This window comes from Chiloscyllium plagiosum, chromosome 16, assembly GCF_004010195.1.
Source record: "Chiloscyllium plagiosum isolate BGI_BamShark_2017 chromosome 16, ASM401019v2, whole genome shotgun sequence".
Lineage (NCBI taxonomy): Eukaryota > Metazoa > Chordata > Chondrichthyes > Orectolobiformes > Hemiscylliidae > Chiloscyllium > Chiloscyllium plagiosum.
Window position 1 is genome coordinate 67,146,069 of NC_057725.1, and position 13,640 is coordinate 67,159,708.

The 13,640-nt window shown below is 39.8% G+C and overlaps 1 protein-coding gene across 1 annotated transcript in view; it reads left to right on the plus strand.

Annotated features, from left to right (window-relative positions):
- LOC122558125 (mucin-6-like) overlaps window positions 1-13,640 on the plus strand; it is a gene marked incomplete at its 3' end in the record, with an annotated part of 278,951 nt that overhangs the window by 22,171 nt on the left and 243,140 nt on the right. The window contains exons 3-4 of the mRNA XM_043706443.1: window positions 413-653; window positions 3,834-3,960. Coding sequence (XP_043562378.1) covers window positions 413-653; window positions 3,834-3,960 — 368 coding nt within the window. The remainder of the gene's footprint in view (window positions 1-412; window positions 654-3,833; window positions 3,961-13,640) is intronic.

Below are 13,640 nucleotides of genomic sequence, written 5' to 3' on the forward strand. Positions count from 1 at the left end.
CTGTGTGTCTCTCTCTCACTCTGTTTCTTTCTCTATATATATATGTCTCTCTGTCTCTCTCTCTCTGTCTGTCTCTATCTGTCTCTCTCGCTCTCTATCTGTCTCTATCTGTCTGTCTCTCTCTCTGTCTCTCTCTCTGTCTCTCTCTCTGTTTCTCTCTCTCTCTCTCTCTCTCTCTCTCTCTCTCTCTTCCTCTCTTCTCTAACAACATATAGAGTGAAAGTTAGACATTAGAGACAGGAATAACCAATTGCATTTCAGAAGACTTCCACAATCCTTAACCTTCTGGAGCTGTGGGGTGACATTTGGAGGTGGAAATATTATCAATGAAATTATTACAAAATTGTCTTTTAAGAAGTGAAAACATTTTAAAACTTTGATAAGTAACCATTTTGAAAATGTTTCTTCACAGCTCCCACAAAAGCTACGTGCACCACTTGGGGTTCTGAACATTTCAAAACTTTTGACAATTTTATTTTTGATTTTGCATCAACCTGCAACTACATCTTTGTCAGTGACTGTTCTGGAAACTTAGGAGGCTTCAACATTCAGATTCGCAGAGGAAAACATGGAAATATTAAAAGAATCTATATGAATATCTGGGGTACTTCAATCATAATTGAGAATGCAAATACAATAGTGAATGACAATGGGTATGTTTGAAGACTTTTTCATTGAAGGAAATTACAACTGTATCTAATGATTCTTAAATCTACATTCTATATGAAACTGAAATGTTTAATCACTTGTGTTAATCTATCGAATTATAGTTTTTATATATCTGACTCAGTATTGTTGGATTGATCTCCTGTGCAACTCTTTAATTGCAAAAAACAATTCCTATCTGTGACACAAAACAATTCCTACTGAAATCCAAAGTAGACAAACAGGAATTTTTCCCCCTTCTGTCATCCGGATAGCTCTCCACTGCTACTCCTCCATTCCCTGCTCCACTGCTCTAAACCCACCCCCAAACACAATAAAGATAGGGTCCCCCTTCTCCTCACTTTGCACCCCACCAGCCTCTGCATCCAACATATCATCCTCAAACACTTCTGCTGTTAATGAAGGTGTAGGTGTATACTGTAACCTCTTAAGGACTGACCAAAAGCACAGAGAGTGCTGTACAAGGTAAAAATGTAACACTTTGTTGAAACAAATAGCTGGGGTTGCATGCTTTGAAATAAAAACAAATGCAAATTCGGCCAATCAGTTTAAATTATGCCCCAGATACTAAAATCCAATCGCATTCGAACTTAGTGTTTTGATGACATTAAACCAGTGAAATGATCTGATGTTTTGGGGTATAAAACCAGACATTTTGAACAGTTAGAGGGAGGACTGCCAAGAAAACCAACAAGTATAGACTGCTAGTCAAATAGTTCTTTGAGAGGTACCCGTCCATAAGAAAAGGTGTGCAGCAGAAGACCGAAGAAGAGATGACCCAGGAAAATCTCCAGAGAAAAATTGACAAAGCGAAGTGGTTTTGAAACATGATTTTTTTTTGTAAGTCTTAATCAGGTTTTTTAAGGAAACCAGTATTGTAGAGTGGGAGATAATAGATAAAGAAAGGAGTTTAAGAGAAAGAAGTTGTAAATAGAGGTTTTAATATTCTCAGTTGGACTTAAGTAAAAATGAACAATTTTATTCTTTAAAATACTAAAATCTGGAATAGTTCTTTGCCTCTCAATTTAACAGATTACAGCATGAAATGAGCTTCTGTATGTTGGGTTTAAATTAGCAGAGGGTTTTACCCGTGACATAACGCCGGCAATTAGACTCTACCACCCAGAATATCTTCACCTTTCCACCCGTCTTTGCCTTCGCAACAACTGTTCCCTTCACCAATCCTTGGATCACTTCACACTCCCCACCAACCCCTCCAACCACCCCTTTGTAGCCTTCCCCTGTAACAGAAAAATTTGCATCACCTGCACATATATCATCTCCCTCACCTCCTTCCAGGGGACCAAACATTCCATTCATGTGCGACAGAGGTTCACCTTCATCTCGTCCAATCTAGTTTACTGTATCTATCCGATGCTCCCAATGTGGTCTTCTCTGCATCGGTGAGATCAAACGTAGACTAGATGACCGTTTTGCTGAGTATCTTCGCCTGGCCCAAAAGGGCCAGCTTGACCTCCCAGTCACCACCATTTCAATTTCCCCCACTTCCCTCTCCCCCTCCAACTTGTCTGTCCTCAGCCTCCTCCATTGCCGCATTGAATCGGACCACAAATTGGAGGAAGAACACATTATCTTCCGCCTAGGCAGCGTACAGCCTGAAGGACGTAGCATTGAGTTCTTGAATTTCAAATAACCTTCCCACACTGTCCCCAACTCCTTTCCAGCTCCGCCTCCTCCCTCCCATTCCACCTACCGATCCTTCACTCCGGCTACGAACGGATTCATCCCTCCCATCGACAGACCAGGTCATACCCACTATCTGTGTCCACCTATCACTACTTCACCATTTTGCTACACTTCCCATCCTGTTCTGTCCCTCACTCTTTATCTGTGCACCCCCTACCCTCACATCTAATCCTGAAGAATAGTTAATACCCAAAATGATGACTTCTGTACCTCCCGATGCTGCCTGGCTTGCTGTATTCTTCCATCCTTCTGTTTGTCTACCTCCTAGCTGTTCGTGATTGAGTCATCATGTATGCTGTTTTTTACAAATATGTCAGTTAATGTACTGTTTAAATCCCAGTTGTAGCTTGACCTTTTTGATAACAGTGGTGTCTTGAGGTACAGATGCACTGTCTCTGTTATGGAGTTGATTGGCGTTATAAATTTTATGACAGCCATATTTAGAATCTCAAAAATGTTCTAGTTTAGCTTAATACTGTGTTAATCTAGTTTATGTTCTTACCTTGTTTTCATAACGTTTCTGTCTTTTTAAAGTTTTTGGCCTACTTTTCACTTCCTATACTTTTTAAAATCCCATTGTCTGCTTGACTTAGCACATGTATTTGGCTATGCATGCAGCATATGTACACAAGTGGCTGCATGTTATATGAAAATTCAGACTCTTGAAACCCCACTTAGAATTAATGGTAATGGCTTGCAGTTGATAGGATTTTATGATGGCAATCAAAATCTGGTTGAATGGGTGTCACTCTTTAAAGCTCTTCTAGAAGCTGCAAGACTCTCCTTTTGACAACATTTCCCTTTGATCTCTTCCTTTCTCAGTAATATGCAGTTTCAGTTTGTATTTGTCTGCTTGATGCAGCTAAGGATGGAATTAAGCACCAACAGAATTGTTCCTATACTTTGTGTTCATTGTCTTCATATCTCATCATATTTTCAGTGGTATTAACTTATGGTTCAAATCAGTAGGTGAAAAATAAGATATGAATAAGTGCTCATAATCAACCCAATGAAATTTTATCGCAAACTGTTAACATTATAAAATATATTTTGTAAATATTTCCCGAGGGTTGTGGAATTCAAAAATAGAAGGCATAGGTTTAAGGAGAGGGGGACTGATTTGAAAGGGACCTAAGGGGAACTTTTTCATGCAGGGGAGGGTGTGTGAATGGAATGAGCTGCCAGAGGAAGTGGTGGAGGACTGGTACAATTACAACATTTAAAAGGCATCTGGATAGATATAGAAACAGGAAAGGTTTAGACGATATGGACCAAATGCTGCTAAATGGGACCAGATTATGTGAGATATCTGGTTGGCAAGGACGAGTTGGACTGAAGGGCCTGTTTCCATACTGTATAGCTGTATAATACTGTATAATCACTTAAGAAGTGGCTTGTATTTTCTTTAAAGTGCTCTTTAAATCTTGTTTAATTAATGCACAATTTGTTTTGTCTGACAGATTTGTTCAGCTACCGTACAATTTAAATGGAGTACAGATCAAGTCATTTGGAGGCAGCACAAGACTGGTTGCTAAACAGAAGGGTTTTGATCTTGTTGTTGTGTGGAATTTCATAGACTATCTAATGGTATGTTTCTTTTTAGCTCAATTATTCAAGCAAGAATGTATATTTGAAAATACATATGCTTCCTGTACAGACAGAATATTGTCATTTCATTTAGTTGTTTGATTTTTAAAGTTACTGCTGTGTAATATTAATAGATCAGGTTGATTCAAATTAATAGATTAATAATTGTCACAAAAGTCTACATTTAAAAATTAAATTAAAACTGCTTGGAATTTTTGAATAATTGTGATTCAGCTGACCATTACATCTCTTCAACTGTCCATTTACATTGAAGTCAATGTGTTGTTGGCAGCTGAATCTACATTACCTGTTGTATATTAGTTTGTAGAAGCCAAAAATAATTTGCAGCTTGTGGATTCTTTCTGATATTATATGCACATGCTTGTGTGAGAGCTGTTTTCCTCACTATATTCGGCGTGTCTTTTCTCGTGGATGCACAGTGTTTTCCTTGAACAATTGGCATATTGCCATGGGTTCTGTGGGCATTGTGCAACTCCACTCTGGTTCCATATGCCTCCTAAAATGTATCCTCTTTCTCTTCTCCTCTTGTTCAGTCCTTTGCTGTAAACCCATTGTCAAAGTTATTCAAGATCCTAATTAAACAGGCTGCTTTGACCTGGATGGTATCAAATTTCTTGAGTGTGGGAAGAATATTTAAATAACGGTGTAATGACATTTCTTATCAACTATGCTGATGGTGGAGAATTCATTGGTGATATACTATTTAATGTTAATTTTTTTCTCTTCTTGGAGATTATTGATGCATAGCAGTCTTATGGCGTGTATGTCACAGAGGAACCTCGATTATTTGAAGGACACGGGTGGGAAATATTTTGATTGGTTCATCAAATGCTGACTAACATAGTTTAGCCAAGCATTGGGACCCTGCGATCTTGCCGGATAATCCGATATTCGGATAATCGAATGCCGAATATTCAAGATTCCCCTGTAAATGCTAGTTATCAGACCAAACCTGAAAGTTGTTTCTGTACATGGCATAAACTATTTTAATATCTGCGGACTCATGAATGTAATGAACCATCACATTTTTACCTTATGATGGATTGAAAGTCATTGAAACAATTAAAGATAATTGCGCTGAAAACAGTAGCTTAAAGTCATACAGTGAAGTTCTGGGACCGAGAGGCTTGACTTCCTGCAGCCACAGTCCATCTTCTTTCATGCTAGTCATGACTCTAGCTTGGGGAGTATCAGTTTTGCTAGGGTTTGTTGATTCCACACCAAGTCAGAGGCTGGTTTAGTATCAAAACAATTATATGTTGTCATCTGACCTCTGGGGTTCAGCTGCTTTGGCCATATTTGTCCAAGGTTTTGTGTCTCTGGTGGACTCCGAAGTGAGTACTTGCAGGTTGGTTACTGTTGAGTAAGTGCTGCTTGATTGCAGTATCAGTGATGCTTTCCAGCACTGTATTGATTGAGACTAGACTAATGGGAAGGTAATTGGCCAGGTTCTGGATCAGTGGTGCTGGAAGAGCACAGCAATTCAGGCAGCATCCGAAAAGCTTCGAAATCGACGTTTCGGGCAAAAGCCCTTCATCAGGAATAAAGGCAGAGAGCCTGAAGCGTGGAGAGATAAGCTAGAGGAGGGTGGGGGTGGGGATAGAGTAGCATAGGTACCACGAACCCATCCTTTCATACCTTGTGCCACGCACGTCCATTGTCTCTCACCATTGTAAGTTAATTGTAACTTCTACATCACAACAAGCTACCTCCAAATCTCATATTTCACGTACCCAACTTTCCCACCACATCAATGGCCCCTGATAACCCTCCCCATCCTTAACATACAATACACAAACTCCCACGACTGACTGTGGTTAAGGCCATTTAGTTGAATTACATGCAGTGTGTTTACCACATAAGCTGTTAGCACATGGTGCAGGTGTGATATTGATGTAGCATGGTGCCATACAGCAAGATGGCTACCCCTTACCCATTCATTGCAAAGAAACATGATAAGGTGCCTGGTGTTTATCTTTGCTAAGAGGAATAGCAAGCCAGGACCACAGTGAATCTGTAAATTCTGAATGTGCAAAAAGACAGAGATGCAGAGATGTTCTGAATGTCCAAGTAGGTACAAGTGAGAGAGTGCTAAGAAAGCAATCTAAGAGCCCTGGGATGTACTCTACATCAATGCAGGAGCTGGTTGTCTGCCCCTGCGTGCAAAGTGACCTGGCAGCAGAATTGCAACGTAAAATCCAATGTAAGATCCAAAGTGCGGTAATGAGGAGGTGAAATGTATTATAAGTTGGTCTGAGATATGTCATAAGGATGTGATGCGCCTGGTGCTTTGATGACATCAACCACTGTCGATGAAGTGTGCAGGAGTCCCCTTTCCCGGGAGCATACCCCGAGATGTTAAGGAATGCTGGCTACGATGGATACCTGGAGAGGATGCTGGTGAGCTGCAGTCATCAGTTACCGTTCTGACTTGCATATCAGAAGTGAGGCCATCTAATCTCTCTCTCCACTGCCTTGGAAAACAGCAACCTGTATGTTAATATGGTGCGATTAAGTAATTACACAACATTTGTATGTGCAAATTGGCTCCTCACCACTCACTAGCAAGATCCTCATCTAACTGTTGAAATGTTAAACAGAAAATTGGATTTTGTTTTATCGACGTCGAGAATGTATTTTTTTTTTATTCTTGCTGTATTTTTCCAACTGTCTCCTCATTGCCCTTGTTGTTCAAGGGCTGAGAAAATTCCACCCATAAATTCTGGTAACTTCTAGTAAAGCAGCAAATTGCTTATGTGTTCTGGTAGAACTCAGCAGGCTATGTTTCTGGTAATGTTATTACAACTGAGATCAGAGAAATGCATTGTCTTCTCTACTTCCATTAATATAATAGTCATAACATTATATCTAAATGTTTGTTCAATTAGCAATCTCACCAATTATCCACTTTATCTATGTTAGCTCCAGATAACTAAAAAAAACTGTTAACTAGGTTTCTTTCATTAACAATGTGCAAGCTAGGGGACTCTGCGACCCTTGCCCGAAACGTTGATTTCGAAGCTTTTCGGATGCTGCCTGAATTGCTGTGCTCTTCCAGCACCACTGATCCAGAATCTGGTTTCCAGCATCTGCAGTCATTGTTTTTACCTAATTGGCCAGGTTGGCCAATTATTTTGGGTGAACACGATAATTTTGCACTGTATTGGATAGGTACTAGTCTTGCAGTTGTATTAAAAAGAAAACTTGGTTAGGGTTACAGGTAGTCTGGAGCACATATCATCAGTACTGTTGCTGGGACAAGAGATTGTTACATTGAAAATGCTGTAATTAATCTGATGTGAAGCTTTAGCTCCAAATGCAACGGCTGCCACATTTCAGTAAACAACTCATTTGTGACACAAACATTATTCTCTATGGAGGCTGAGAGGCACAGAATGCTCCCTGAAAGATTCTGGGCCAATGTTCCTGTAAGAACCATTCCCTTCATCCTGTTCTCTTTCAAGCATCTTGTCCTCCTTTATAATAAGAAAAATGCAGAAAATACTCAGAAGGTCTAGTAACATCTGTAGAGCGAGAAGCTGAGTTCACTTTTCAGGTCGATTGCATTTTTCAGGCTTGTCCTTCTCTGTGTTACCTATGTTTATTCTCCCTGTCATGCTGCAGGCTAAAGGGGATAGACGGCACAGTGCTCATGATTGGGAACAAGTCATTCCTTCAAGTAAGAACCAAGGTCTTCACCATCTGCTGTACCACTCACTTCAACTTTTATGTTTCAATCCCCAAACATAGCTCAGCAACAGCTAGTAGAAATAAATCAGCAACTGACTGAAAGTGAAAGTGGTTATTACGGACAAAAGGGAGCAGTGAAATTAATTTTTTAAATGGTCCTCTTCTGCCTGTAACAGATGGGCTTTTCATTTTCTTTCTAACTTCTATTGCCTTTTGACAAAAGCAGTGTGGGTTTTCCCAGACTCTGAAGTGCAATTCAAAAATGACTCAAAACAAATTCTTTAGGGTGAAAACAACATTGTATTTAATAATATCGTCAAAACCTAGGGTGATGGTTATCAAAACACAAACTGTCACGCACAGGTATACAAAAAAAGAAAAAAAGTGAAAAGTTACAATTGCACATTACTTAACAATCAATGGTATTCGCATTAATTTGTACCAGTTGTACAATCCAGTAAGTCCGTGTCAATTAAATTCTTGCTCTTAGCTTACCTGGCAAAATTCCTTTTTGTAAGAGCTTGGATATAATTGAAGGCAATGCAGTGTATTTCCTCAAGACCGGGAAGTAGTTAGTTTTTCAGGTGAAACGTGATTGTTCCCAGAAATCAGGATCAAGATATTGAGGTTAGAATAAAGCTTTTAGTTTGGTCTGGAAATACCTTGCTGTTTTATGTCCTTAAAGTAAAAGCAGTCTGAGGAAAGAGCTGAAGTGTTGTCTGATTATTTTTCTGTTATATTGTATACATATTATTTCAAAGCCTGCAATTTCAATCATGTGATTAGGGCTCTCTGAGGAGCCAACTCAGCTAACCGAGTGGTTTTGATGTCTCTTGTCAAAAACCAATGCGTTGCGGGAGATAAGCCATGGGACAATCTCAGGTATTGTATGGTTTGGAGAATTCGGTGTTGGACTTGTGTGTACAAAGTTAAAAATCACACAACGCCAGGTTATAGTCCAGCAGGTTTATTTGGAAGCACTAGCTTTCGGAGCACTGCTCCTTCATCAGGTAGTTGTGGAGTATAAGATCGTAAGACATAGAACTTATAGCAAAAGTTTAGTGTGATGCAACTGAAATGATATATTGAAAAAGACATGGATTGTTTAAGTCTCTCATCTTTTAGAATGACCATATTGGTTTCAGTTTTTTTCATATGAGAGCTTTTGCAGAGTCTCACTTAAGTTTGTAGCTGAACTCTGAATATAGCAGAACTAAGTGACATTACCTAAAGATTTCTTGAAATTGCAGTCATATTATATGATGAAATTGATAGTGATTTAACTATTATAAAACCATTATCAATCATATTAGTGAAAATGTATAAAGAGAAAAACTTTATTGAAAGAAAGTATTTTAAAGAAAGAGAGAATTGCAACAGTTTTATACCTCAAACATTAACTCCAAATTGGTCTGCCCATGATCCAAATACCAAAACAACATTTGGCATGTAGAATGCCAAGTCATTGAATACATTACACAGGGGTGGATCTCTGGTCACTCACTCCGTTGATATCTTTCCTTCTGTAGCCTTCAATAGTTGACTGTTGATGGCTTTACTGCAGCAGCAAATTTGGGAAGGGCTGATCCTTTAAGCCAAATTTCAAGTTCCATTCTAGCCTCCCATTAATCGGTTTCCAAAAGATAAGGTCTGAGCAAAGCAGGAATCTTAACTTTCACAGAAATGGCAAAATCTGCATGTTTCACAAAATTAAGGTTGTTGACATATTCTTGATGGTGTCTCTTAAATGTTTTCTGACCATCACTTAAACTACAATCTATTGACCACCTCATGTGAGGCAACTTAACACACTGGTATTTGGTCCAAGGGTATTCTGAGTCAATACAGTAAGGAAAATTCTTCTTTTAAACTGAGAAGGAACAATTTGGATGCAAACGTAGAGTCAAAACCCAAGGCCCAATATGTTGGTGGAAAACACTATCATCAATCAAAATAAATAATTTTGACTCAGTGAAAGCACAATCACTGTTGGGTTCAGGTCAAAGTTAACAAATAATTTGATTCAGATACAGTTCAAGATGACAAGCAGAACAGGAATTAAATACAAAAGATAAATTGCAAAAGTTAGTGTTGTCTGGAAGATGCATTGTCTGTGGTCTATTTGTGTGTATTTGCTTAGAATGTCTCCATAATACAAAAGTGTTACATTTCAAGAAGTTGATGAGTTAGCTTTTGTTTGTTGGATGTTTCTGGGACGCATTCTGTGGTTGCTCGCAGCTCTCTTGAGACTAGCAAATGTCCATTCAAAAGAATAAAATTAAATGAAAATCTCTTTTTGTAAAAAGATTTGATCACTCTTCCTGAGCCTTGAAGGTGACATTCCTCCCACATCGAGGGAGAAATGTATTTTTTTTTAGCACATTCAGAAAATAAAAATAGTAATAGAAAGCAGAAATCATGTGCACTGCTTCGCCTGAGGCCCACTGAAGATGTTACCTAATAGGGTGATGAGACGTCTGGAAATGAACCTCCCAGCTCAGCGAGCAAACCTACATCCATAATAATATACAGTCAGGGTGTAGCACTCTTTATTGTCAAATACAACTAGCACTTGCAACATCATTTTTCCATTTTTTGTATCCTATATATTCTAAGGGTTACACAAAGGAGAAGGTGTCAGCCAATGGTAGTAATTTAATTTCAAATAAAAAGCTGCATAGCTACCTCCACCATAGAAATGTCAGAAATCACATGACACCAGGTTAGTCCAGCAGGCTTATTTGAAATCACAAGCTTTCAGAGTGTAGCCCCTTCATCAGGTGAAGTCAGAGCGAAGCACACAGCATATAGAATTTATGGTGAGAGAGATCAAGGGCAGAGGGATCAAAAGATCATACAAATGGAGTGAGTGGAGTGTCGAATAATAGGTCTCTGCAGGTGACCAAGGGTGTTATATGGTGTGAATAAAGTGTCAATAGCTGAATAACATCCGAAGAGATGACCTAGAATCCAATGAAAGTAGGCAGAGAGATAATTATAAAAATTAAAAATAAGGTGGTGCTGAAAGAACTGCGGATGCTGGAAATCAGGAGCAGGGACAGGGGTCGCTGCGGTAGAGGAAGACGCACGACTGGTGGGTCTCATATTAGTGGTTTCGGAAGCTGTTGGAGAGAACTATTAGGGATAGGATTTGCGCAGATTTGGAAAAGCATTGCCTAATTGGGGACAGCATGCCTTTGTGCTGTGGAGGTCTAACTTCATAGACTTTTTCGAGGAGGTGAGAGTATAGCAGTGTATATTGGCTAAATGGATTTTAGTAAGGTTTTTGAAAAGGTCCCTCACGATATCTTCATCCAGAAGATTAAGATGCATGGGATCCATGGTGGCTTGACCTCAATTATTCAGAATTAGCTTGCCCACAGTAGACAGATATAGTGGTGGGAGGGTGTTTTTCTGGCTGGTGGTCCATTGTTAAAGATCTAGTGATGTTCCACAGGGATCCATACTGGGAACTCTGCTGTTTGTGACGTATATAAATGATTTGGATGAAAATATACATGGGTGGGTTAGTCATGTTGAACCCCTTGCCCTGGAAAAGACCTTATCTATTTATCCATGCCCCTCATGACTTTATAAACCTCTATAAGGTCACTCTTCAGTTCCAGGGAAAACAGCACCAGCCTATTCAACCTCACCCTATAGCTCAAATCCTCCAACTCTGGCAACATCCTTGTAAATCTTTTCTGAACCCTTTCAAGTTTCACAACACCCTTCTGATAGGAAGGAAACCAGAATTGCATGCAATATTCCAAAAGTGGCCTAACCAATATCCTGTACAGCCACAACATGCCCCCTCCCCCCCCGACTCCTATACTCAAAACTCTGACCAATAAAGGAAAGTATACGAAACACCTTCTTCACTATCCTATCTACCTGCGAATCTTTGTATCGAGGAACTATGACCCTGCACTCTAAGGTCTCTTTATTCAGCAGCATCCCCAGGACCTTATCATTAAGTGTATATGTCCTGCTCTGATTTGCTTTTCCAAAATGCAGCACCTCGAATTTATGTAAATTAAACTCCATCTGCCTCTCTTCAGCCCATTGGCCCATCTGATCATTGTATTCTGAGGTTACCTTCTTTGCTGTCCACTATACCTCCAATTTTGGTGTCTGCAAACTTACTAACTATATCTCTTACATTCGCATCCAAATAATTTATATAAATTATAAAAATTGGTGGACCCAGCACCGATCTATGTGGCACTTCACTGGTCACAGGCCTCTAGTCTGAAAAACAGCCCTTCACCATTCCCTCTGTCTTCTGCCTTCGAGCCAGTTCTATATTTTAGAAAATAATATAGAATGGATGAGAAGTAGCATGTGGAAAGGAGGTTGATGTATGAGAATACGGTCACCTTAATGGTTTCCAGCCTGCTCATAATGGCCAGTGCAGTCTTATCTAGGGGTTAGAATGAGCCGATAGCCTCTTCCCTTCCAAGTAGCTCTTGCTTCCTCATTTTGTGCAGACTGTTCTCTGGGAACGCACAGAGAAGTGTGTTGCTTTTGTTGTGTAATCTGTTTGGGTGTTCTGGCTGTCATGGTGAAATAGCTAAATGAAAGCCATGAGAAGTGGAGAAAGGCTCATGCCCGAAACGTCGATTCTTCTGCTCCTTGGATGCTGCCTGACCCGCTGCGCTTTTCCAGCAACACAGTTTTCAGCTCTGATCTCCTGCATCTGCAGTCCTCACTTTCTCCTTGCAATCAGACTTTGTTAGTGTAAAGTAAAGCATAAACGAAGTTCACTTTGTGCTGATTGATCAAAATTGTTGGTAGGTGAAAGATAGGACTAGCAGCGCAGTTGATGCGTTATGATACTTGAAAATACATTTGCTGACCAAAACCACTTATGTGAGATTATTGCACTTCTGTAACTCCAGGTCCTTGGGATTTTATGCTTGATATTGACCTTCATGTTTTTCCTACTTCTCATGTATCTGGATTACTTCCTGCCTCCCTATTTCTGCAATATATCCATCCCATTTTCAACCTCCTTTGCCATGTCTAGTGAATGTCTGAAAATCTTGGTTCCTACAGTCTCTCTCAGCCAACCATTCTTCACTTTTCTTCAGGTCTGATTCTCTTGCAAAATGATTTGAGTACCTGCTGCACCTCCACATTAAGCAATACAGGAAATACAATTTTGGACTCCCTTCTGATACATGTAGTCAGTACGTTTTTCAGTGAGTGCTGGTTGCATGCAGAAATTGTGCACTGTGATCTTTGCCCACTTTCAGGGATAGTCAGCTTAAGCTGTTGTGAATTTGCTGCAGTCACAGGCAACTTTCAATCCTTGGATAATCTTTCACCAGGTTTAACTTGCTAAACTTATCTGAGCAGCTCTAGTTGCTTATATAATACAAAATCCCTTTACATTAGTGTGACAGAATGGCATTGAAATGAAAGCACTGCAGCCCCTCTATAATTTAAGATTGTACCATGGATGATTATTAGTTTCTGTTATCTTCACAGTCTGATCACATATCTTGCATGCAACCCACGTGACTCATTTCATTGATTCAGCATCTGGAATGAGGATAGAAACCAGTCTAGAAAAGTTTTTTGGCTAAAAGGAAAATAGAAGCCTTTAAAGTTTGTGAGAAGATTCGTAGCTCGGGTGCTCGTTGTTGTGGTTCTGTTCGCCGAGCTGGGAATTTGTGTTGGAGACGTTTCGTCCCCTGTCTAGGTGACATCCTCAGTGCTTGGGAGCCTCCTGTGAAGCGCTTCAGTGATGTTTCCTCCGGCATTTATAATGGTTTGAATCTGCCGCTCCCGGTTGTCAGTTCCAGCTGTCCGCTGCAGTGGCCGGTATATTGGGTTCAGGTCGATGTGTTTGTTGATTGAATCAGTGGATGAGTGCCATGCCTCTAGGAATTCCCTGGCTATTCTCTGTTTGGCTTGTCCTATAATGTAGTGTTGTCCCAGTCGAATTCATGTTGCTTGTCATC